Source organism: Nyctereutes procyonoides, unplaced genomic scaffold (genome assembly GCF_905146905.1).
Source record: "Nyctereutes procyonoides isolate TBG_1078 unplaced genomic scaffold, NYPRO_anot_genome, whole genome shotgun sequence".
Lineage (NCBI taxonomy): Eukaryota > Metazoa > Chordata > Mammalia > Carnivora > Canidae > Nyctereutes > Nyctereutes procyonoides.
The window spans coordinates 73,480,982-73,508,475 of NW_026575052.1; the positions used below are offsets into that span (position 1 = coordinate 73,480,982).

The 27,494-nt window shown below is 35.4% G+C and overlaps 1 protein-coding gene across 2 annotated transcripts in view; it reads right to left on the reverse strand.

Moving 5' to 3' along the window:
- Positions 1–27,494, reverse strand: part of PLXDC2 (plexin domain containing 2) — a 455,308-nt gene that overhangs the window by 76,395 nt on the left and 351,419 nt on the right. For both annotated transcript variants that reach the window (XM_055331385.1, XM_055331384.1), the window contains exon 10: positions 621–681. In XM_055331385.1, coding sequence (XP_055187360.1) covers positions 621–681 — 61 coding nt within the window. The remainder of the gene's footprint in view (positions 1–620; positions 682–27,494) is intronic.

Genomic DNA, 27,494 nt, shown 5'->3' on the forward strand with positions numbered 1-27,494 from the left:
TTCTTTGTGACCCTAATAGGATATGTTCATGGGACCTGAAATGACAGTGTAAATACAATTCACTAGAAAATTTTAAACAGGATAAAATTGCTTCTGCGATTGCATACACCTGCTTAAATCACGTCCTTGCATCACTGTCTCCATCACCTTTGTCTCAGGGTTATTGTATCCATGTTATACTATTTCTAACTTATTTTACATTAGTTTGCTGCAATCAGTCTTTTCCTCCATACCACTGGTTTTGTAACTCAAGCAAAAAGGATGAACAATGGCTTCCGAGATCTTAGAAAAGCAGTAAGTGTTTAAGAGAATTGCCTTTTGCTTGTAAGATTCAAATTCTGGTTCTATTTCCTAGCCACACACCTAACTCTGATATCCTCAACGCCCCCGTCCCCACCATCTCCCCTCACCTCTCCCTCTTCTCTTAGTCATATGGAGGTGATAACAGCACCCATGTCCAAGGAAGGGTATGAGACTAAATTGAGATAAACATGTGGCACATATTAAGGGCTCGATAATTGCTGGATATCTTTGTTAAATTAGATGTCATCTTCATTAAATGTAGCAGCTCTATATGGCAGCTTGGTCCCAAGAATCTTGTCATGAGAAAGCACATGTACCTCTTCAGGGCATCCGCTGTCCACCCAGTCCTGCCGATGGCGATCGAATCCACTGGAACATCTTCAGAGATGACACATAGCAGTTCAGAAAAGACAGTAATAGGGTGCAGAGTTGGGGTCGGAGGAGGGTGAAATAAAAAGAAAAAAATTGATAAGTAGCCAATTCTCAAATTTTCTCTTTAGCACAACATAAACTTTCTTTTATAGAATTGTTAACAGGAGTGACAGTGAAATATTTACAATGTGGTGAGTAACAACTCACTCCTTAGGTAGTCATGCTATTAGGATCACTTAGAGCAGCAAATTATTCCACTGATGCCCACTACACTGTGCAGAACACCTGGGTCCCCTTGCAAACATAAGGCCAATTGTGATCCTATGAAGTTGGTTTTCTTTTTACTCATACTTTTTTTTTCCTCATCAGAACAAATGGATATAGACAATTTTTTTGCAGGTATCATATTTTAGGATTTCAGATCTCTATTTGTTTTCCTTATTATTATTATTTTTTTAATTTAAGACCCGTAGTCACTCAAACTCTCTATTGTGAAGTAGAAGTTTAACTCAGCAGAATTGGGGTGTTCAAACCCTCACATTCTAAAGAAAAAACTGGCTCTCTCTGGCTCCTGGGAGATAATCTCCAAGCCATTGGGATATCGCACCTGATAAGAGTGTCTTTGTAAATCTTGGGTTTGGGGCTTTGCAAGATAGTTTATGCTAACAAGATGCTTTATGCTGAATGGATGTTTTTATTCATCTGGAGACTGGGGCCAGGCTGAATCAGTTTGACCTCTTGGAGGGGCTGAAGATTAGTGATGAGAACAGTCCTAGAGAAATTCATACTTATCTGCCTGACCCTCAATAAAAACCCTGGACACCAAATCATGGGTAGGCTTCCCTGGTTGGCAACACTTGGTGTGTGTTTTCACGAATTGCTGCTGGGGGACTTAAGTGCTGTCTGTATAACTCCACTGGGAGAAGACAACTGGAAGCTTGTGTTTGGTCTCTTGTGGACTCTACCATACGTATGTATTTTTCACCTTTACTGATTTTAATCTGTATCCTTTTGCTATAACAAATGGCAACCTTGAGTATAAGAGCTTTTGGGGAGTTCTGTGTGTCCTTCTGGTTAACCAGTGTACCTGAATGTGTTCTTATGAACCCCTAACAGCACTATGCTTAGGTCATCCCTAAAAGGTCTAATTCAGCAAGCACTGGGTTAATAAGATTTTGTTTAGTTCTACTTTCTTCCTTGATTGGAAAAATTTTCTGCCTTCTTTCTCTACCCAGCTATAGTCCATTTATTATTTTAAGACCCAGCAATTATTATCAGAGTCCATCCTGATAATGCTTCATAATTGCTGTGATCACATCTTATTTTACTATTTAACTTTTCCCTTTTATATAAAACTTCATGTACTTATGTCTTATTTATGAAACTTGATTGTGAACATTTTAAAGTTAGGGCTGATATCATATAAAATCATACTTAGTATATCTCACACATAATTTCTGTTTCATGTTGGAAATTCAAAAAAATGTTTGCTAGTCTGTTAAAATTAAGGATTTGTATAACTCCTGAATTTTACATCTAGGTATATATTTATATATGGTACATTAATCCATACTGATAAATATTAATATAAATACCTATATGTTTTTCACAATTAATGGAGGTCATTCAACTTTGCCTTATGTTTTCTTATAGTCTTACTTTGCAACTTTTTTTTAAAATTTGTTTTGCAATGAACGAGTCTACATGATGACTTTTTCTAAGAATCCTTGCCAGAGATTATGTACCATGGCATGGATGAGCATAATTTAATTCAAGTGGAATGTGAAAACATCTCTACTGTCAACAAAGAAGACTGTATCTATCATTTTGCCCGAACATGATCCATTAGAGCTCTGCTGTTTTATGCCTACCATCTGTGTTGAATAAACTTAAGTGTGGAATAAACATCAGTGTGTGATCTGGCATCCCAAGTGTGAGAATCCCCAGTTGATCAAGGCCATCATCTCTGGTTACCCAGAGATTCTGACATTTGAAGCTTGTTTAATTCCAGAGGAGTTAGATGGCTATTCCCTCTTCTCCTTTTTTCCTTTCAAGTTTGTTTAAATATTGAAAAATGTATTGACATTTCCTTTTGCCCTGAGGATATATCAATTTTCTAAAAAAGTATATTTTGGGAGTCACCTGATCACAAGTCATTTTGAGAGCTACAAGTAAATAAATGGAACAGATAATTTTTAAAGTGCGGTTTGTCTTCACTTACTCTATTCCAGATATATTCAGAGTCAGTGGGAATTAATAACCTTTATCTTATATTTAACAAGACAGTACCGTATCTTAAATTTACGGGTCAGTCAAAATTTCATCTTAACTAATTAGTCCTTTAAATTGTTATATTAGGGCAGCTCAGGTGGCTCAGTGGTTTAGCGCCACCTTCAGCCCAGGGCCTGATCCTGGAGACCTGGGATTGAATCCCGCATCAGGCTCCCTGCATGGAGCCTGCTTCTCCCTCTGCCTGTGTCGCTGCCTCTTTCTTTCTGTCTCTGTCTCTCATGAATAAATAAATAAAATCTTTAAAAAAATGTTAAATTAATCCCAGGAAAAATACAGAAAGTGCATTTTGCTTGATTTATTAAATAAACCCACAGTTATATTGTATGAAATTAGGTTCCACTGGAAATATGTGATTCAATTAAGTAATTCATCCATTTATTCACAACTGATTCCCTATTAACTGATTTTCAGTTTACTAATTGCTAGGGTACGAAGGATTGAGAATGGTAGAACATGAAAACATTTGATTTGAAAAAGTAATGCATTTTGGTAACGTACAGTGCCTTAGAAAATTCACATGACCAGACATGTCATGTGAATTTTAGTTTTCTTTCTAACCTAGTAATCTATATTACAGATCTGAAAGCAATTATAAACAAAAGGTTGTGTATTTGTGTGTGTGTGTTACAAAGACACAAGAAAGTGTTTCTTAGTGTTACTAAGAAAAATCACCTTTCTATTATCTCTGAATTTTAAAATACCAAAAATCCCCTTTAAGAACACCTTCCTCTCTCCATTGAGCCGCTGCATTGTTTTTTCTAAAACCCAATGATATTAGCCATATCATGCTCCAGCATATTGATTTCCTGACATTCTTTTTTTTTTTTTAAGATTTTATTTATTTATTCATGAGAGACACACACACACACAGAGAGAGAGGCAGAGACACAGGCAGAGACGTGGGACTCGATCTCGGGTCTTCAGGATCACGCCCTGGGCCGAAGGTGGCGCTAAACCGCTGAGCCAGCGGGACTGCCCGATTTCCTGACATTCTTAACACTGTGAGCAGAGAGGCTCTCTCCTACCCTGGAATCACCTAGTATTCCTGTTGAAAGCAAATTCATGAATGTAGCTGAATAAGATTCTCCGGCAGTTTGCGTCCAGCAATTTTCATTGCAAACAAGCCACCCCAGGTGATTCCTGAAGATTCACCACTGACTTCGTGTATGAAATGTCAACATGGCAGTGCCCCTCCACTCCTCCTGTCCATCCTCTACAACCTGTTCTAATGCCCCTTTAGTGCCCATGCCTAAATGTGCTGAGCTCTTTCATCTCTGCCTTTGAACCTGCTGTTACTTATCTCTGGAATAGCTTCTTTGTTTCTAATTAGTAGATCCAATCCAACTCCAGCCTGTCTCTTCCCACCCCCCGACCAAGAGAGAGCAATCTTTTCTCAGTGCCTCCCCCAAACAAGTGCCAGCATCTATCATTACACTCTGATTGGTTGCTTTTAGCTTACTTTAGACGTCAGGAGTATAAGGCCCAAAGTGGGGGTGGTGGAGGGTAGAGTCAGACTGCTTGAGTTAGAATTCTGTTTTGGGCACAAAACAGGAATGAGATCTTAGGCAAGTTATTTTTCCTATCTAAGCTTGTTTCCTCATCTGTAAAATAGGGTAATGGAATTTATAAAGTATTAAACATTTAGTAAATATCAGATGTTCTTAATACCTTTATATATATTTGTAATATATGTATAGCAAGTCAACAATTGTTGAAAATGAGTAAGTGAAATTCTCATTTTAGAGACAGCATTTTGGAAAATATTTAGGAATTGATTCTGTGTACCATATTAATGTGATATGTGCTCTACACTTAAAGTCCTCAATCATCACATTTGGGAACTAGTATTATAGCATGTTATGAGAGGAAATCTATGTTGCTTTCGAACATAGGCCAAATCTTTATGCAGTATTTATAGAGATGACATTGTTTTGTTAATATTCCTCAAAATGAGTTTCTTTCTTTTTTTTAAGGTTTTTATTTATTTATTCATGAGACACACATAGACAGAGAGAGAGAGAGAGAGAGAGAGAGGCAGAGACACAGGCAGAGGGAGAAGCAGGCTCCATGCAGGAAGCCTGATGTGGGACTCCATCCCGGGTCTCCAGGATCACTCCCTGGGCCAAAGGCAGCACTAAGCCACTGAGACACCAGGGCTGCCCTCAAATTCAAAATGAATTTCAATGAAGTCTGAACTCCTAACTGTGAGAGGTTTCCCATGTTTTTATTTTCAACTTCTTCCCTTCTTCTCAGCATTATCTAATTCCAAAACAAACTGATGGAGAGCTGTACTTCAAATTAATTGTACTATTCTCCACTGAGTTTCAATGGGTGTTAATTTCAAAGCCCCAAGGAATCATGTTAAGTGAACCCCACTTAATAAGGCAGCCTAGAAGACAATACCTTCCTAGCTTTCAGCATCTATCTAATCAAGGTATTAAAGTGTAAATATTATCTCTTCTCTAACTTATCTCAGTTCTATAGAAAGGGTTTCAGAATATGACTTATTTTGCCAGGATAATATATTCAGGTAAGTGTTAAAGTACATACATTAAGGGTTAAACATAAAAGGCATCTCTTACTGAACAATGAAACACATGTCATTTCACCAGTGAGATGAAACATCTGCAAAAGAGAATTTGGGAAAGAAACCACAGAATCTTAAGACTTGGTTAGGAATTAGTTTCTAGAGCAGGAATCAGTAAATGTTTTCTGAAAAAGGACTAGACAGTAAATATTTTAGGCTTTGTAGGCTATCACTTCTGTTCTACTTATCTACCTCTGCCATTGTAGCTCAAAGGCAGCCACAAATTCCTAAGAAATCAGTGTGGCTGTGTTCCAATAACACTTTATTTACAAAAACAGGAAGTGGGTCAGATTTGGTCTACTTCCTGTAGTTTTCTGGCCTCTGTTCTAGATTATTATGTAAAAAATAAAGATCAGTAAAATTCTGAAGACTAGGGCAGATCCCTCATCAAGATGTCTCATGATTTAAATAGCCTTATGTGTATTTAACAGAGTATGTTATCTTATGGAAAAATCAATTTTTAATTTAGTACATTTTCTTGTCATAGTCTGCAAAAGTGTGAAAAATGATCCTGCAGTATCAAATAAATGGAAAGATGTTTTATAAAAGAATCAGAAATATTTTAGATGAGAAACAACTATAATGGTAAATAATATAATTATAACTAACAACACATTTTATCATCGGGTAAAATAGCTGATAGATAGTATGGAACTATAAGATAGGAGGAAACTATTTTGTTTTCAAATACTAAAACATTTAACTGAAAAATGGTCATAAAATTTAAAATATTGATTATAATAATTATTCTCAATAAAAAATTAGTAAAACAATCATATCTTATTTCCCATATAGGGCATTCTTGTTATTCCCAATTGGTCTCCAACATGAGATGGATAATTTCACTTCTAAAACCATTTCTTCTAAAATTGAGAAATCTGATCTTAAAATTTTCCAAGATTTTTCATGCCTGAACTACTCATTATATAGAGGTCTGAGAATGACAGATGAGCCTAAGTACACAGTAATATATTATGGAGACAATATTGAAGGACAAATTATGAATTTTACATCAATTTAATATGCAGGAATGTGAAGTTTGTTGTTGTTGTTGTTTTAACTAGGTTCCATGCCTAGTGGAGCCCAATGCAGGGCTTGAACTCATGCCCTTGAGATCCAAACCTGAGCTGACCCAACTGACTCTACCATCCAGGTGCCATGAGTCTGTTTTCTCTTAATAAAAGCTCTTGATGTTAGTTGTAGCTTGAATCATAATCTAATGCCAATAAGAATGGCTATCTGCAAAATGTAGGAAATTTGCTTTGTAGATGACTTTCCAATATAAAATTGGGCTCAAGTCATCTGATATCTGAAATCCAGAATTTTGACTTTTATACATGTGGCAGAGTAGATATTATCCCAATGCTAAAATATCATTAATTTTATTTCCCACCCAGACTTTATTTAATATATATTTGCTTATACCATGTATTAATCCAATTGAATCATAACATGTGATAGATTACTTTTCTACAGTTAATAATATAGTCTGGGCATTTTTCCACATCCATAAATATCCCTTGAGTTAATTTTTAATGATGGCATATACTCCATTATATGGCTGTAAAAAACATTTACTCAACCTATGTATAAGAATCCCACATAATTTTAATTCTTATAAAAATATTTATCCTTTTTGTAGTTTGGTGGATTAAAATGATATGTCTTACTTTAATGAGCATTTCTTCCATTACAGGTGAGGATAAACTTTAAAAACATGTTTACTGACTATTTTTATTTTTACATTTTTGAACAGTACATTTCCAAATTTATTTTATTTTTTTTTACAGGACTTCTTTGAACTAAGAGCAGGAAATTCTGTTAAATGTATTGCCGGTCTGTAATTTGCCATTCTATTCTAAATATGATTTTTTTTGATCATACAACAGTTTGTATTTTTACATTATGATATTTGTTTTTCAAACTTACCTTGCAATATTTCTTTCTTTGCCTTTATGCTCAGAAAGGCCTCCACTAATTTGGTATTATGTATTTGGCTTGTCATTCTCTCTTCTAGTTTGCCCATTATTTCATTCTTTACTTTTACTTCTCTAATCTATTCTACGTTTATTTTAGTATACGGTGTGAAGAACCAAATCTAAATATGCAAGTTTCACCTAAAACAAATGGTTGCATCTCAGGATTAATTGCGAATAGATCTTATTTTCTTTTAAGATTTTATTTATTTATTTGAAAGAGAGAGAGAGAAAGAGATCATAAACAGGGGGAGCAGCAGAAGGAGAGGGAGAGAGGATGGCTTTCGACTGAGCAGGGGGCCAGACCTACCGACACAGGGCTTGAACCTTTGGACTCTGGGCTCCAGGGGCTTGATCCCAGGACCCTAGGATCATGACCTGTGTTAAAGGCAGCCACTTAACTGACTGGGCCACCCAGATGCCCATACTGAATAGATCTTTATCCATTGTTTTAAACTACCTGTTTTCTTACATAACAAACTCATATGCTAAGATCTACTTCTGAAATCATATACTCTTCCACTGATTGCTTTGTTCCTTCTTGTATAATTCCTATAATGATTTCACCATTATAGTTTTATGACATGATTCACTACCTAGTAGTTTAAGTCTTCCATCATTGATCTTATTTTAAATTTTCCCTTAAGTAGTATCACTCATTTATTCCTTTCTGTGATTTTTTTACAATCACCTTCTGATGTTCCAAATAACCGTCCTAAGGATTGAGGCAAGATGGTAGAAGAGTAGGGATCTTTAACTCACCTGATCCCAACTTAACACCTACGAATCATCTTTAACACCTATGAATTTGTCCTGAGATTTAAAGAGAGAACAGCCAGAATGCTACAGAGAGAAGTTTTTGCTTCTGCAAGAATCATCTAAGCTGAAATTTACTTAGGTGGTGGTTGGTATTCTTGATTCAGCGCACTCATACACTCCTTTTGCAATGAGCAAAATGAACATAAGGAAGAACTCACCACAAAAGAAAGAATCAGAAACAGTACACAAAGTTACACACAGAGTTACAGAATTTGGATTACAATTCGATGTCAGAAGGCCAATTCAGAAGCACAATTATAAAGCTACTGGTGGCTCTGGAAAAAAATCATAAAGGATTCAAGAGATTTCAAGACTACAGAGTTTAGATCTAATCAGGCCGAAATTAAAGATCAATTAAATGAGATGTAATCCAAACTGGAGGTCCTAATGATGAGGGTTAATGAGGTGAAAGAAAGAGTCAGTGATATAGAAGACAAATTGATGGCAAGGAAGGAAGCCAAGGAAAAAAAGAGAAAAATAATTAAAAGACCTTGAGGAAAGGTTAAGGGAAATAAATGACAGCCTCAGGAGGAAAAATCTATGTATAATTGGGGTTCCAGAGGGCACCAAGAGGGCCAGAAAGCATATTTCAACAAATCATAGCTGAGAACTTCCCTAATTTGGGGAGGGAAACAGGCATTCAGATCTAGGAGATAGACAGGTCACCCCCCAAATCAATAAAAACCATGCAACACCTCAATATTTAATAGTGAAACTTGCAAATTCCAAAGATAAAGAGAAAATCCTTTAAGCAGTGAGAGACAAGATTCTTAACTTATATGGGGAGAAATATTAAATTAGTAGCAGACCTATCCACAGAGACCTGGCAGGCCAGAATGGGATGGCAGGATATATTCAGTGTCCTAAATGAGAAGAACATGCATCCAAGAATGCTATATCCAGCAAGGTTCTCATTTGGCATAGGCAGAGAGATAAGAGATTTCAGGATAGGCAGGAACTGGAAGAACATGTGACCACCAAACCAGCTCTGCAAGAAATATTAAGGGGGACCCTGTAAAAGAAAGAGGAAGCCCAAAGAAATAATCCACAAAAACAGGGACTGAATAGGTATTATGATGACACTAAATTCGTATCTTTCAATAGTTACTCTGAACGTTAATGGGCTAAATGATACCATCAAAAGACGCAGGGTTTCAGACTGGATAAAAAAGCAAGACCCATCTATTTGCTGTCTACAAGAGACTCATTTGAGATCCAAGGACACCTCCCGCCTTACCATTCAAAGGGTCCTCAAAAGAAAGCTGGGATAGCAATCCTCATATCAGATAAATTAAAGTTTATCTCAAAGACTGCAATAAGAGATGAAGAAGGACACTATCATACTTAAAGGGTCTGTGCAACAAGAATACCTAACAATCATGAATATTTATGCCCCTAATGTGGGAGCTGCCAAGTATATCAATCAATTAATAACCAAAGTAAAGAGATACTTAGATCATAATATACTAGTACTGGCAGACTTCAACACGGCACTTTCTGCAAATGACAGATTTTCTAAGCAAAACATCACCAAAGAAACTAGGGCTTTTTTTTTTTTAATAAGGGCTTTATATGATACACTGGACCAGATGGATTTCACAGATATATACAGAACTTTGCATCCGAACGCAACTGAATAGACATTCTTTTCAAGTGCACATGGAACTTTCTCTAGAATAGACCTCATACTGGGTCACAAAACAGGTCTCAACCAATACCAAAAGATTGGGATTGTCCCCTGCATATTTTCAGACCACAATACTTCAAAACTAGAACTCAGTCACAAGAAGAAATTTGGAAGAAACTCAAACACATGGAGGTTAAAGAGCATCCTGCTAAAAGATGAATGGGTCAACCAGGAAATTAAAGAAGAATTAAAAAGATTCATGGAAACTAATGAGAATGAAGATACAACCGTTCAAAATATTTGAGATACAACAAAAGCAGTCCTAGGAGGGAAATACATTGCAATACAAGCCTCCCTAAAAAATTGGAAGAAACTTAAATACACAAGCTAACCTCGCACCTAAAGGAATTGGAGAAAGAGAAGCAAATAAAACCTACACCAAGCAGAAGAGGAGAGATGATAAAGATTCGAGCAGAACTCCATGAAATAGAGACCAGAATAACTGTAGAACAGATCAAAAAAATCAGGAATTGGTTCTTTGAAAGAATTAATAAGATAGATAAACCATTAGCCAGCCTTATTAAAAAGAAAAGAAAAAAGACTCAAATTAATAAAATCATGAATGAAAGAGGAGACATCACAAAAAATACCAAGGAAATACGAACAATTTTAAAAACGTGTTATGAGCAGGTATATGACCACATATTAGGCAATCCAGAAGAAATGGATACATTTCTGGACCACAAATTACCAAAACTGGAAGAGGAGGAAATAGAAAACCTGAATAGGCCAATAACCAGCAAGGAAATTGAAGCAGTCATCAAAAAACTCCCAAAACACAAAAGTCCAGGGCCAGATGGCTTCCCAGGGGAATTCTAGCAAACCTTAAAGAAGAAATGATACCTATTCTACTAATGCTGTTCCAAAGGATAGAAAAGGACAGAATACTTCCAAACTCATTTTATGAGGCCATCATCACTTTAATTCCAAAACCAGACAAAGACCCCACCAAAAAGGAGAATTACAGACCAATATCCCTAATGAACTTGGATGCAAAAATTCTCAACAAGGTACTAGCCAGTAGGATCCAACAGTGCATCAAGAAGATTATTCACCATGACCAAGTGGGATTTATGCCCGGGATGCAAGGCTGGTTCAACACTCATAAAGCAATCAGTGTGATAGATCATATCAAGAAGAGAAATCAAGAGCCATATGATCCTCTCAATAGATGCAGAAAAAGCATTTGACAAAATACAGCATCCATTCCTGATCAAAACTCTCCAGAGTATAGGTATAGAGGGAACATTCCTCAACATCTTAAAAGCCATCTATGAAAAGCCCACAGCAAATATCATTCTCAATGGGGAAACACTGAGAGCCTTTCCCCTAAATTCAGGAACACGACAGGGATGTCCACTCTCACCACTGCTTTTTAACATAGTACTAGAAGTTCTAGCCTCAGCAATCCAACAACAAAAAGAAATAAAAGGCATCCAAATTGGCAAAGAGGTCAAACTCTCCTTCTTCACAGATGACAAGATACTGTACCTAGAAAACCCAAAAGATTCCACCCCAAGATTGCTAGAACTCATACAGCAATTCAAATGGCAATGTGGCAGGATACAAAATCAATGCCCAGAAATCAGTGGCATTTCTATACACTAACAAGGAGACTGAAGAAAGAGAAATTAAGCAGTCAATCCCATTTACAATTGCAACCCAAAGCATAAGGTATCTAGGAATAAATCTAACCAACAAATCTAGGAATAATCTCCTATAACCTATAAAGGACCTATACCCTAAAAACTATAGAACACTTCTGAAATAAATTGAGAAAGACACAAAGAGATGGAAAAATATTCCATGTTCATGGATTGGAAGAATTAATATTGTGAAAATGTCAGTGCTACCCCGGGCGATTTACACGTTCAATGCAATTCCTGTCAAAATACCATGGACTTTCTTCAGAGAGTTGGAACAAATCATCTTAAGATTTGTGTGGAATCAGAAAAGATCCTGAATAGCCAGGGGAATATTGAAAAAGAAAACCAGAGCCGGGGGCATCACAATGCCAGATTTCAGGTTGTACTACAAAGCTGTGGTCATCAAGACAGTGTGGTACTGGCACAAAAACAGACACATAGATCAATGGAACAGAATAGAGAACCCAGAAATGGACCCTCAACTCTATGGCCAATTAATATTCAACAAAGGAGGAACAACTATCCACTGGAAAAAGGACAGTCTCTTTAATAAATGGTGCTGTGAAAATTGGACAGCCACGTGCAGAAGAATGAAACTAGACCACTCTCTTGCACCATACACAGAGATAAACTCAAAATGGATGAAAGATCTAAATGTGAGACAAGAGTCCATCAAAATCCTAGAGGAGAACACAGGCAACACCCTTTATGAACTTGGCCACAGCAACTTCTTGCAAGATACATCTATGAAGGCAAGGGAAACAAAAGCAAAAATGAACTCTTGGTACTCCATCAAGATAAGAAGCTTCTGCACAGCGAAAGAAACAGTCAACAAAACTAAAAGACAACTGAAGAATGGGAGAAGCTATTTGCAAATGACATATCATATAAAGGGCTGGTATCCAAGATCTATAAAGAACTTATTAAACTCAACAGCAAAGAAACAAACAGTCCAATCATGAAATGGGCAAAAGACATGAACAGAAATTTCAGCAAAGAAGACATAGACATGGCCAACAGGCACATGAGAAATTGCTTGGCATCACTTGCCATCAGGGAAATACAAGTCAAAATCATAATGAGATACCACCTCACCCCAGTGAGAATAGTGAAAACTAACAAGACAGGAAACAACAAATGTTGGAGAGGATGTGGAGACAGGGGAACCCTATTGCACTGTTGGTGGGAATGTGAACTGGTACAGTCCCTCTGGAAAACTGTGTGCAGGTTCCTCAAAAAGTTAAAAATAGAGCTACTCTCCAACCCAGCAATTGCACTGCTGGGGATTTACCCCAAAGATACAGATGCAGTGAAACGCCAGGACACCCGTACCCCAATGTTTATAGCAGCAGTGTCCCCTATAGCCAAACTGTGGAAAGAGCCTCGGTGTCCATCGAAAGAAGAATGGATGAAGAAGATGTGGTCTATGTATACAATGGAATATTACTCAGCCATTAGAAATGACAAATACCCACCATTTGCTCCAATGTGGATGGAACTGGGGGTATGATGCTGAGTGAAGTAAGTCAATCGGAAAAGGACAATCATCATATGGTTTCACTCATATGGGGAATATAAAAAATAGTGAAAGGGATCATAGGGGAAAGGAAAGACAATGAGTGGGAAAAATCAGAGAGGGTGACAAAACATGAGAGACTCCTAACTTGGGGAAACGAACAAGTGGTAGTGGAAGGGGAGGTGGGCAGGGGGATGGGGTGACTAGGTTATGGGCACTGAGGGGGGCACTTAACAGGATGAGCTGTTAAGTTATACTATATGTGGACAAATCAAACTCCAATAAAAATACACAAAAAATTAATTAATTAATTTAAAAAACAAATAATAGTCCTATTGTGAATGTGGTAGAATTAATGTGGAAATAATTGACATATTGCTATAGTCTAGCTCTCCATCCATTAAAACGTTTTTTTTTTTGTTTGTTTGTTTGTTTTTGTTTTTGTTTTTTTTTGGGCAGCCCGGGTGGGTCAGCAGTTTAGCGCCACCTTCAGTCCAGGGTGTGATCCTGGAGACCTGGGATCGAGTCCTACCTCAGGCTCCCTGCATGGAGCCTGCTTCTCCCTTTGCCTGTGTCTCTGCCTCTCTCTCTCTCTCCCTCTCTCTCTCTCTTTGTCTCTCATGAATAAATAAATAAAATCTTTAAAAAGTAAAATAAAATGTTTTTTTTTTTCAGGTGTTCTTTTAAGTGCTTTATCAAACTTCAATTATCTACCTTGTATAGGGCCTACACATTAAGTTTGTTAGTAATTATTTTATCTATTTCTGCTATTGTTAAAGAGCTTTAATCACTCCATTTTCCAAATGGTTATTTCTGACATGGAAAACTACTGATTTTTATGTAATCATTTTGTAACTGGTACTTTTATTTACAAATAATAATGTTGCTTCTCTTTTCCAATAGTCATGCCTCATATTTAGTTTTCTTTTCTCTGTGCATTAACCAGAAATACAGAATTCTATTACATAATAGTAATAATTACATTCTTCCTTTCTTTATTTTAATTGGAATGTCTCCAGGGTTTCAACGTTCAGTATTTCTTTTTCCATTGTTATGAAATAATACTTATTATTGTGTTAATAGACATCCTTGTATCTCAATTTGCTTTTTTTACTTAGGAAAAAAATGTTAGATTTTATCAAATATTTTTTTCCATCTAACAAGATGAGAAAATGATCTTCACTACCAGTGTTATTCATTGCATTAATATATTTTATTAAACCATGGAATGAATTTATTATTTGGCCATGTTTTAATTATTTTAGTTCTGTGGGTTTTGATTCTTAACTATTGGAATTTTAACATTCTATATTCATAAAAAATACAGGATATCTATGAGTAATCTACAGTCAACATCACGCACAATGATGAAAGGAGTGAATGCTTTCTTCTCAAAATCAGAAACAAGACAAAATAACTACTCTCACCACTTCTAATTCTAGTCAACAATGTGCTATACAGTTGAAAAGGCAAAAAGTAGTTAGAAAGTCAAGCTTTAGGAGACTTTCAAATCAACAATTGCTTCCTCCCTTGTGTCTTTCCTATATGAGTGCAAACTAAAATGAGAAGTCAACTCATAGCTTGATTAAATGGCAAAAATAAGGCAGCCATACCAGATTATAGAAGAATTAGTAAATAGCTGAGACTCATAACAACCCTTATTAGAGATACAAAGTAATATTCATTATGATTTTGGAAGCTTGAAAAGTAATGATTTTACTACTAGAATGACAAAGTCAGCTAAAACTCAAAGGATATCTTAGCATTAAATGTTGAGAGTTACATGGGTAAACTTTTTGAGTGGGTGGAAATTGCAGGCTACTAAAAAGATTAATGTTTAGGTATTCCTCTTTTTAAAACCCTGGGATTAGTACGTATTACCAAATGAAACCAAGCACCTATGGTCATAGAACATCTGCCAACATAATCTGCTTAAGGATTTGAAGAGGAGAGTAGCTGTTGGGGTTTCCTTGATGATTTCCCTCTGTGAGCTCTAACTCATGCTGCCTTGTGAAGGAAGTGCCACGATGGGGGATTATCCTTCTCCCAAGGGTGACCTCCAATCAAGGTTACAGAACCTAGCCTGAGGACACAGCATTTGCTATATAGTTAGAGATGAAGTTTTCAAGTTTACCAGGGGCTAGTAACATTTAAGATCAAACTTGTTATCCTAACATTATAAAGACAATATTTCTTCGTTGACTGATCTTAAATATGTCTTTGGCAACTAATCTGAGTCTGGCTGAAAACATGTTTTAGTAATTTGGCTGCTTATTTATGAAAGATTTCGAACTCTGTCAGAAACATCATAACTTTTATTTATTTTTTATTTTTTAGAAACCTCATAACTTTTAAAGAAGATAAATGATAATCTGAGGCTGAGGAACAGTAATTGAAGGAAGACTGCTAAGACAATAAATAGTTTTATTTTGTTTATTCCAATTATATATACACGAATAAGTTGTCACGTAGTTTTTATTTTAGGAAAGGAAGATGATATTATTTTAGGTAATTATTTCTAAGAGTGAAATTTATGATTTTATAGCTTTTACTTATTTATTTTTAAGAGATTTTTAAAATTTATTCATAAGAGACACAGAAAGAGGGGCAGAGACATAGGCAGAGGGAGAAGCAGGCCCTCTGTGTGGAGCCCAATGTGGGATTCCATCCCAGCACCCCAGGATCATGCCCTGAGCAAAGGGCAACCAACCATTGAGCCACCCAGGTATCCTGATTTTATAGCTTTTAGAACTTATGGTTATAAAGTGAGTATTCCATTCAACAAGCGATGTTATTTTACACCTAATTAAGTGCACAACTTTGGGGTCTTGAAACTGGGCATGTCCTGAAGAAAGTGGGAGCACAGCACATTTTATTACATTAGAAAAGAGAACTTCCCTTGCCAAACTCAACTCCCTTTCTGAATTCAGACACTAAGAGTAATGGAGTCTCTAGACTTGAATTAGTAATGAATAACTTGGTTGATAATTTCAGCATGCCACTGGGGCACTGCCAGAAAAACAAAATAAAACACTATCTCGTTTAATATGGAAATAATGGGGAAAAGAAAGGGAAGAAGTCAAGGTAACAGACATTGTTGGAACAAGTTAATAGTTGACATCTGATTAAAGATTGGCAATTATGTAATTCTCACCCCATTCTCACAATATTCCTCAAAATTATTTGCATTTGACTACTGCAAAAACTTAAGGCCATTGTATTTAGTGGGAAGAGGATGAGTTTTAGAATTGCATATATAAAACTGGGTTCAGGTCTTGACTCTGCCATCGACTATGAGCCATGGCAAGTTATTATTGGAGATTCAGTTTTTATAAAATGGAGATTGTAAAATCAACCTTCCCTGTGTTTTGGTGAGAATTAAACAGGGTAATATAGATGAAGCACTCTTTTGGTGTTTGACATAGTAGGTGCTCAATAAATGTGAGCTATTTTTTTGCTTTTTTACTTTCCATGGTACTTAGCACTGCTCAAAAGTGTTTATTGGACAATCGTAACTTAGTCTATAACTGAAAATATATATGATATTCTCCAAGTCCTGACCCAGCTTCCTTAGCCACAAAAGCAAAGGATCTTAAACAAAGAGGAGAAATCTTCTCTTTGATGAATGAATTTTTTCAGAATCTAAAAATTTCTTGCCAAGCATTCAACTTTGCTATCTTGGTACAACAGAAGTGAGAGTTAAAGCTTGTGGAAAAGAAAAAAAAAAAAGATTACTCTTCATGGCTGTGAGCCATTGAAGCTAACAGTCACAAATAAAACTACTGGATGTTTCAGGATTCCAATTTTTGACACCCTTTCTTAAAATTTCTTGACTTCATACCAAGTGTTGTACTTAAATAGTACCTTCGAAAGCATACAAAGTAGGCAGAAAGAGCAGTGACTTTTACTTTGTTGTTGGCTCAGAAAAAGGAACACAAAAACTTGTGGGTTTAGGTGTGCTGTGCTTCGGTAAAATGCTAGACTTTCACCAATAAATTGTTATTCCATGGTACTCAGATTAATGGCTCCTGGTCTTTCAGAGTTGTCTGTCGTCCTGAGGAACATCAACAATGCATGAATCAAGTCACCTCTTTTCTGCCAAGATAACAAAGTTGCACCCTGGAGAGGGACTAGAAATTCCTTTGATGAGCCAATTGTCTCATCAACAAAAAGGTCTTTGCCCTAATTTAAGTTTTGATATATAAACAGCTTCAGAATTTTACTTAGAACACTAAAATGTGCAGAGAAATGGATGAAGTTGGTATTTCTAGTTTCTTAGAGAATCACAGCATGAACTTTACTCCTGTTCTGAACCAGAAACATTTAGTGAAGGACTATAAGGGATACAAGAAGACCATTACATTTGTCAGCATCTCTTCAGGACGGGTAACCAGTAAACTGATCTGGACAAATGCATGTCTTTCTCCTTTTCTCTCTCTCTCATTGCTTAAGAAATTAAGTGTCTCTAATCACAGTAGATATGGATCCTTGCAAACGACCTGCAGAAAGAGTGGTTACATTAGGAAGGTTTGTATTTCTAACTAGAAAAGCCTGCATTAATCACAGATTTTCAAGCTCTGCCCAGAGTTCAGGGGTTTGGTGTCACAGAGGCCTTGGATGACTGATGTGGAGGAGAAGGAGATGGGAGGGCGTGGCTGTGAATCTCTGGCCAGATCTAATTTTATCTGTTTTGTATTTGGGGTTTCATTTTTCAAAAATGTTTCTCCTGTTTGAGAAGGAAAAGGTTGAAAATCATTTTATTAAATCATTTGTACACTTCACCCCATTAATGAATCTAGGCTTGTTATCACTATATTTTACAGTGTAATTAAATCTTTCAGACAAGTACTATGAGCTCATTTAAAATATGATAATATAACATTGACAGGGACTCAGAGAAGAGAAGCATTTTTTTTCTTCTTCTCTCTGTATGTCCCTAGAAGATATAACTTGAGGCATTATAATGTCAGATAATAGTGCTTGACCAACAGAACGCTGTTTCTTAAAAGATATTTGTTTAATGATTTTTTTGATAATGCACATTTTTCTTCAGAAGATATATTTGTGAAATAACTTTTATAGAATCTGGTTAAATCAGAATACCTTTTATACACATGTTGCGGTCCATATTCATTCACATTAATCATTCAACCTTGAAAGTGAGGCACTGTTCCCTTTCATCAATTTATTTTGATTAAAGAACATTATATTTCTCCACTTATATCTTCAGCTCATGGTAAATTCAGTGTCATCTTCTAAAGTCTTAAGAGTGATTACTCCAAGTAAAAAAAGTAAATTGATTTGGGTGGAAACACTTCTGAGACTTCTAGAGTTTGCTGCAAAGATATTCTTATTATTTTAAAACTATATGTGAGACAATTTTGAAATATATCCATATACATAGCTGAATTCTTTTGAAGTGTAAATTGTGATATCAATGCTTAAGAAAATACTATGTATATTTTTAGCAGTGGGTTTTAATATATAAAGCTTTGTTTTCGTTTTAAATTTTTGTTATTCTCTCCTCGTTATAGATCTGCAAGCTCACCTGGAAGGGTCTGTTTCTAAGATTGCATCAGATCCTTCCGTAGATTACCAACAATGTATTGGTAACTTCATTCCACTTTAGGGAATGATTCTGGTCATAAAATAGTGTTCTGCTTCCTTATTTCCTTGCTTTATTCTACATCAGATTTGCCAGGCATATAAAATATCAAATTACTAAATGCTAATTCTATTAGAGTTTTATGCAGCTCATGTGTACAAATGTTCTATGTCTTATTAAAGGCAGCAAAAAAAAAGAGAAGGATTTTAAGAATTTGGGCATGAAGCAATTTTCTGCTTCATAAAATACAGTTAGTGTCACCTTATGTTAACACAAACATTCTTGGATATGTGCTTTTTTTCTTCAGATTTGCTTTTAATGAAACTGACTTAGTGTTTCAGTGCACATCCCTTTAAGCCAGATTTTAAAAAATACTTATAGAAAAGCTCTATAAGCATATGCAGAATGATATCTAGGCCTGAATCTTCAAGTTATTTTCTCAGCTCACAAGATCCATCAATTCGATGTCTTCAGAATCTTTTTTAGTATTTGTTTTTAACCACTATGATGTTAGTTTGACCTGGTCCTTCATTTACTGTCTGCTGTTTCCTTAGGTGATAATCATTAGAGTTATCTGATTTATCCTCGTGTCACTGTTACTTCAGGGACATAACCAGATAGTCAATATTTGCTTCCAAGGTAATTTATTGAGAATACATATTTTAATTTTTTTTCATTACATGTATTTGTTATAGGTCCTTCATCAATCCAGGCAAACTTTTCCTACAAGAGGCCAGATAGTAAATACTTCAGGCTCACAAGCCATATGGTCTCTGTCAAAGGAACTCCTTTATGGAGAATAACTGAACTAACGTAGGGATTCTAGCTCTGCCTCAGGTCCTGAATATATAAATGCAGTTGGAAGGATTCCCAGAGTGGTATTAGGTAGGATGACAGTATAACAGGGGGCAACCACTATGCTTTTGAGAGAGGAAGGAGACAGAAACGGGGCAGAAGGACAACAGGCTGAGGCCCACCTATGCCAAGAAAACTGGGCATGTGGATTTCGGGGGCATTATCTGATGCTCACACATCACAAGCACAAATAGTGTGTCTGACTACAGTCAGCCTTTTCTGTCAAGTTTTCATGTATGTCTTTCCTATCATGTGCATGTTCTTGCTAACTTTGTTGTTTTAGACAACCTAAGTTTAAGCTTGCATACTAAAATTTAAGTCTCTGAAGTATTTTATACCCATGCCTTTGAAATTCGACATCAAGAATTGCTGTCTCTTTCCATAGACTGAGTGTATGAATCTGAGGTGGTGCAGAGGTCTATTTATGCTTCATCTTTGATATATGAGTAGAGAACTTGACACAGAAAAAAGCGACACAGGAGTAATTTTCCTATGAGAAATAAACTTGACACCATTTCTGCTGTCTGCAAATTTTAATGGATTGCTTGCAAATCTTTTTTTCCTTCCCATTAGAACTTATGTGCTATTTTTGTTACTTTCTATTTATTATTTATTTATTTATTTATTTATTTATTTATTTATTTATTTGAGGACTCTATCTTGTTAATTGTGCACTTTGCACAAATATAACCTCAATTATTGCTAAATGAAACTCTGTATCTTTTATAACAAACTATTCAAATAAGCTTTGAAAGAGGTTATTGTAAATAAGCTAACAAGACCGTTTTGGTGGGCAAGGGAAGGGCCTCTTCCCCTTTCCTGATGGACATTTGCTTTAGATTACTTAGCAAAACTACATGTGCTAACACTAGGCATTGAAGACTAAAGAAGAAAGTTCAACCTTGGCATTTATTTATTTATTTTTCCTCTGTCTCTCCAAACTTCCATCCTTAAACCTTTTTATTTTTTAAACCCTGGCTCTGCCAAGTTGTAGTTTCAAAACCTGGGCTAAGCTTCTCAAACTTCCTAATTTCTTTTTTACTTAATCTATGAAACAGGGAACTAAACACTCTTGATGTGATTGCAGGACTGGATGAGATAAAAGAATTAAAAGACTTCAGTGGAAATGAAAGCTTTTGCGTGATGCCTGACACATAGTAAATACAGAATAAAAGGTAGCTGTTATAATCATGTTAAGCACCTCCATATGTAAAGCATTCTCACCCTTAAAACAAAGCCCCTGTCCTTTCTTTCAAAGCTCATGTGATTCAGCAGCAGCAGTGGTAGAAAATCTGGGCAAAGATAAAATAAACCGGTGTGCTAGTGAAGGACAGAGGAGGAAGAGATGAATTCTCATCAGGGCACAGGTCAATACAGAGGTCTTATCTGGTGGTCCGAGATGTTATTTTAGGAATAGAAAATCTGTGTATTTTTAGGACAGCCTATCATTAGAAAATGTTGCAGCCAAGGTCATGATTCATGGAGAGAATCATTCCCCCCTGACTGTGAATTGTCACTGAGGGAAATATTCTAGAGAGGAGAGGAAAGAAAAAGTGGCTCTCTAGGAAGGAGAAAAAAAGGAGTCTCACTAATCCAGAATTCGCAAATCCCCTTCATAGTATTCCAGAAAAAGAAAACTTGAATGCTAAGCTTGTTCAACCAATAGATCTTATTTTCTTCCGAAACACTTTCTTTGTTTCCCCTAATAATGGATAACAGCTTAGTCAGATTGCCCTAAAATTATATAAAAAGATAGATCTTTAGAGTAGCACTACCTAGGTGTTTTTAGAACCAAAGAAATAATAGGATTATTACACATATTGCTGAATTCCTGGATTTCCTGCACTTTTCCACCAATGACAGAAATCCTACCATAAAATTACCCTCAAAACTCTGGGCAGTGTAAGATGGATCTCTGACTTAGGACTTGACAGTAAATAAATTCTTTAGCATTGAGAAAATTTCATAAAAATCTTAACTAGTATGTTTGTAACAAGGAACATGACATATTCAGATTTCAACTTTTCTGGAGGATATATTTTTACAGAAAGCAAAAAATCAGAAACTATCCCAAAGACATTGTAATCATTTCCTTACATATGTCTTCAAAGAGCTGGCTTGAGTACAAACATTGTATTTTGAATGTACTTGTATATTTTCACATTAGATTCCCAGCAAAACAAATAATTAAACCATAAACAACTTACTAAAATTTTTCTTTTTTACCATGTTAGTCTTTTCAATATGAGGCTCAACAGTCATGTTAAGTTTTTTTTTTTTTAAACAGGAACTGTGAACTTTTTTTTTTTTTTGCTTTTAAATTTTTATTTCCTTTTCCTTTATGGATCATATTTTTTTTCTTAATAATTTAGGACCTACTGTTTTTAAATTGAACAAAATCAATCTCATTCTTGGACAATTAACTTTTAATTATTTCCAGAGGAACTCATTACTATATTAGTGCAAGCAAGCTAAGGGAATGGAATATGTAATTTAGCACTAAAATGCTCCATTTTTGGATATTCCATATTTGTTTTTAGGTTGCATTTGTTGACATTTAGTTTTCTAAATTATAACCATATAAAATGCAGTCACCACAGGTGGTTAACACATAAGTAAAACTTTAAAATCACTTGGTTAATCTTGAAAAAAGTAGCTATAAGCAGATGTGATACTAAATAATTCTACAGATTTTACTTCTAGCTTGCCAAATGGTGCTCAGATGGAAAGCAAACAGAACATTCACTGACTGGAAAATCAAAGACAACTTAAAAGAATGCCTTGATATTTCAGGTGGGACTTGGTTATTGAGAGACTTGGCTCAAGCACCTATTGCTTTTGAATTTGGAAAAAAAGGAAGCTGGTGCCTATTCTGTATTGACCACCATCTTCATAGACTGGCAGATGGCCATTGGCAAAAAAAGAGACAGGCCAAAATGCAAGAGATGATTGATAGAAGAATAGATAGAAAAAAAAACCCAGTTTAATTCTTTAAAAAAAATAGAATTACAAGCATTTTATAATCAAAAGGATAATAAATCCAATGCCATCTCTCCAGAGGCAAGAAATACAGTCTCTATATTCAGAATTGCTAAGGAGTGTCTGGGTGGCTCGGTCCACTCTTGGTTCCACCTCAGTTGGTGATCTCATGGGTCATGATCTTCATGCTCAGTGGGGAGCCTGCTTGAAGATTCCCACTCTCTGCCTACGCTCTCCCCCACCCCGTGCACGTCCATGGCGCTCTCTCTCTCAAAGTAAATAAATATATTTTTAAAAAACAAGAGAATTTATAATTTTTTGCTCCTGAAAGTTTATTTAACTTTAGAATTTTCTGAAAGAGTATCCCGAATTTCCTAAAACATATATTTCCTTTTTTTGTTTTAAAAAATATATATTTGTTTGTTGATTCAGTATAGGTAACATGTACATGTGATAAAAATTCAAACTCTACAAAAGGAAATATGGATGAAATAGTAATAGTGTCTTTTTATGTCAATTTCCAACTCATGGCAGTTTCCTAAAAGGTCAACTGTGTTACTAGCATCTTATAGATCTTTTCAAAATTATTCTCTATATCTGAATATACTTCAAAATGTTTTCATGTAACAGATAACATAAAATCATAGCTTATTACACTGTTATAACTAATTCACACAAAAAGAATTAGTACATTTTTTGTTTAAACTAGGCTTGGAATGCTCAAAAGGAATAAATCAGACTTCAATTTTGTATTCTTCAAAGACAATTTTGTTTATGCTGTATTTCAGAATAAGCTAATTAACTGAAATGCTAAGATTCTTTAAATTTGAGAAGATTATAAATTACACTAAAATAAATTCAAATTCAATTTAGCTCTTATGAAAATTGCTTATCTAAAACAATTATCTTGGCTATATGGAATTTCTAGAAGCACTTTAGTGCCTTTAGTGAATTTCTATTTTGGTAGCAGTGATTTAAAAAATTCAGAAATCAAAACTGCTCCAATGATTTTAACTACCAAACAATGTTTCCAAATCTCCTGATTTATTTATTACATACACTGTATTATTCAAAAACTTCTTGCTCTCTTTTATCAACACCTATTTCATTAACCCCTAGTAGATTTTAACAACAAATATTTTTATCTTCAGAACTTTTTTTTCTATATTTCTCTATCCCCAAGTAAGAATAAGTGATTCCATGCAACTTTGGCTTAACTACTGTGGGCTTACAAGACTTTCAGTTCATGTGTACAAGATCAGCATTTCCACCATGCTTGTCTCAGATTATCTCAGGATCTCCTGTAGAAGTTTATTAAAAAGTTCAATTCTTGGACCCCACTCTGGAGTCCAATTTCTCTGAGATTCAGAGAAATCTGCATTTTAACAAGCTCCTGTGGCAATTCTTAGCTATACTATTATTTGAGAACCCCTGGACCTAGGCCCACTCAGAATTAAAGAGTCAAATATATCTAGATGAAATATGTATTTTACATTTCAGGATATAAAGTCAAAGAGCTTTATTGATTTGTCCAAGATCAGTCAGCTAATTGTTGGCTAGGCCACTAGGTATTCAGACGACCAGTCTAATCCATGTGGGACAACAAAACATGAGTACCTCTCTACTATGAATTTGAGGAATTTTGATTCTTTTTGAATAATGCAGGAGTGGTTCCTCACTTCTGGGCTCTTCCTGAACCTTGGCTGGCTAGTACTTCCTGACACAGAAAGCCTAATACACTTAATAAGCACTCACTAAAGAGAAAGAATCTCATTTGGTATGGATTTGGGCTACTGAGCTCACTACTTTCAGACCAGTTTTCAGACCTTTACAGACCTTATCCATTGTTGCTGAGTATATAAATTGAAGATTACTATTTCTCTGATGTCTTCAATCAGAAACAATAGCCTTCTCTTCTTGTCTATCATGACTAGGCAGTATGGCAATAAAGCGTTCCAATTAATTTTTCATCAATTAAATCATTTTGTTGGATCTGATATTTCAATAAGGACATAGCTTTCTATCAAAGACAAAAAGAGATTATGCTTGCTATAAATAACTTCATGTTTTGCATTTCAACCTAACATTCAGTTTATTGAAAATGGTAACATTTTCAGCTATCAAAATATTACTAACCAGTAATTCTGATAAGCAGATGGAGGTGATTTCAACTTGGAAGAAAGTCAGCATATTGAAACATAGATCAATAAAAGTGTAGTTAAAATTCTTAAAGTTCTTAAATTCTTAAAGTTCTAAATATCCATCTGAAATTCTGTGCATTACCAAGTAGAACTTTATTTTACCCCAGTCTATGGAAATAAGCCTACAGTTATAACTAATTTTTGGATCAGGGCTACTGGATTTCCCAAATAGCTACTATTTAATAGGCCTGAACTTCACATCTTAACACCAAAGCCAATGGGTTTTCTTATGTTAAAGAATCATGTAAATGTGTAGTCTACAAGTAGCCTCAAATATGAACTTAGGCCATACTCTCAAAAGGGTTATAGGCTATGGCTTTGCCTAGGATATAAAAAGTACACTTAAACAAGTATAATGATACTCTTATTGATTAATCTTAATTTTAAAAATTTCAGAGTGGGCCATATATTCCAAGAATACATGGAATGTCATTCAAAAATTGTGGATTTTAGGATCTTCTCATTTCTCAGACTAAATTAAGACTTTAAGGTAAACCCTAAAGTCATACTCAATCCTGAAATGTGTCTATATGTTCAGGGGTAATAGAAATAAAACCATAGGAGATAGGCATATTCAAGTCTACTTGGTGCTCCTATTCAGAAGCATAAAATTACTGTATTGGATTTTCAAAAAAAAATTACTGACTAGGGAAAGGTTGGATTGGCTGCATTATTTAAATTTGTTTTCTCCATCTCTCTCTCCTCCCATACCTAATTTCCATAAGCTAAATGAGCATATGATAATAAGCACATTCTATTTTCAAAAACTTTGCTGCGTCTATATGAAAAGATTTTTATCCTTAATTAATTGAGGTTGACAACTCATTTTCAATCATTAATGAATTATTAGCCACTATTTCTGACTTTATATATACTTAAAAATTTTTGAAATATATTACAGATGATACTTTTCTATTTCTCTTTTTTTAACAAGTAAAGAAATCCAGGGATGCCTGGGTGTCTCAGTGGTTTAGTGCCTGCTTCAGCCCAGGATGTGATCCTGGAGTATCAAGATCGAGTCCCACATCGGGCTCCCTGCATGGAGCCTGCTTCTCCCGCTGCCTATGTCTCTGCCTCTCTCTCTCTGTGTCTCTCATGAATCATAATAATAATTTTAAAAAAAGAAATCCAGTTACTTCAGTGGAAAATAACAGCCAGTGCCATAGTATGTTCAAGGGATGCAACAAAAATAACAGGTCAAAACAAATATACAGCAGTTATTCAAAAACAGTTTTCCTTCATGTTATGCATCTTCCTAAGTAAATATGTGATACAAGTATTCAATAGCTACATGTCTTACCATTAGTAAGGATTTCCCTATTCTACTTATTCTCTTGATGGGTGGAATCATGGAAAGTATTTACTCCCAATTTTTTACCAGTAGTCTTATGACTTTGATCAGAGCTAAGGAAATAAAATGTGAAAAATTCTTTAAAAGTGAGACACCAAGAGACTAACTCCCCATTATTCAACATGGTGAATTATAAATGTTGACATTTTATGCTAAACATCATCTTAGTCCTTTCTATAGTTACATGGTTGCTACTGACAAAGCCAATGGGTGGGAACAGCCAAAGTGACCAATTAGAATTTTGATGAAAGTGTAAATTTCTGGCCTTGATCATCTGTATGATCAGTCCAATGTATGTGTTGGAGTCCTAGTCTAGGCATGGTGTTAGGTGCTGTGGAGGACATTAAAATGAGTAAGACTACATTTCTGCCCTTAAATATATCTTCTTATCTCTCCTCTGTTGATTCTTCCTTTTGTCTTCAACTCCATGTGGCAAAAATTCAAATTATACAGAAGAATACATAATAAACAGTAGTAGTCATTCTCATGCCTGCCTCCAGAGACAAATACTGTTTCCCCAGAGACAAAGACTGTTATCAATCTCTTATGTATCTTTTTAGAGGTATTCTCTGTCTATACAAACATGTATACAAATATATTTTAAAAAATTCTTACATAATGAAAAATTAGCATCATACCTCATTATGCCATGCCAGAGGCTAGCTCCTGGAATCTCTTCTATTTTCAATTTACACTCTTTCTATAGCTGATCTCACTCAGCCCCATGAATTTAAATACTATCAATATGATAACGACCCTTCAATCTGAATGTCCAGCCACAACCTTTTCCCGAAATTTCTGGCTTATATATTCCCACTATACTCAACATTTCCACGTGAAGTCTGATAGACATCTCAAACTAAACTTGTCCCCAACCAAGCTCTTTATTCCACCCCATCTGACTCTATTTCTTGTGCCATCCTACCTATCTAAAAAAAAATGAATGCCAGCATCTACCAAATTAGTCAAATAAAATCTAGAAAGCAGTCTTGGTTCCTATCTTCCCTTCTTCCTTCACTTCTAATCCATTTGTAAGTAATTTGTCCCCTGTCAAATATATTTCACATTCATTCATCTCTCCTGATCCCCATAATTATCATCCTTGTGCAAGAGGCTGTCCTCCCTCCTGTAGAATACTGCACACACTCTCTACTATTCTCTTCCTTTTCAATGTTAAATACACACACACACACACATCTGTATATAAAACCAACTATTCTCCTTGGAATAGGCAGAGTTTCATTTTTAATATTTTTTAAGTAAACTCTACACCATACAGGGGGCTCAAACTCATGACCCTAAACC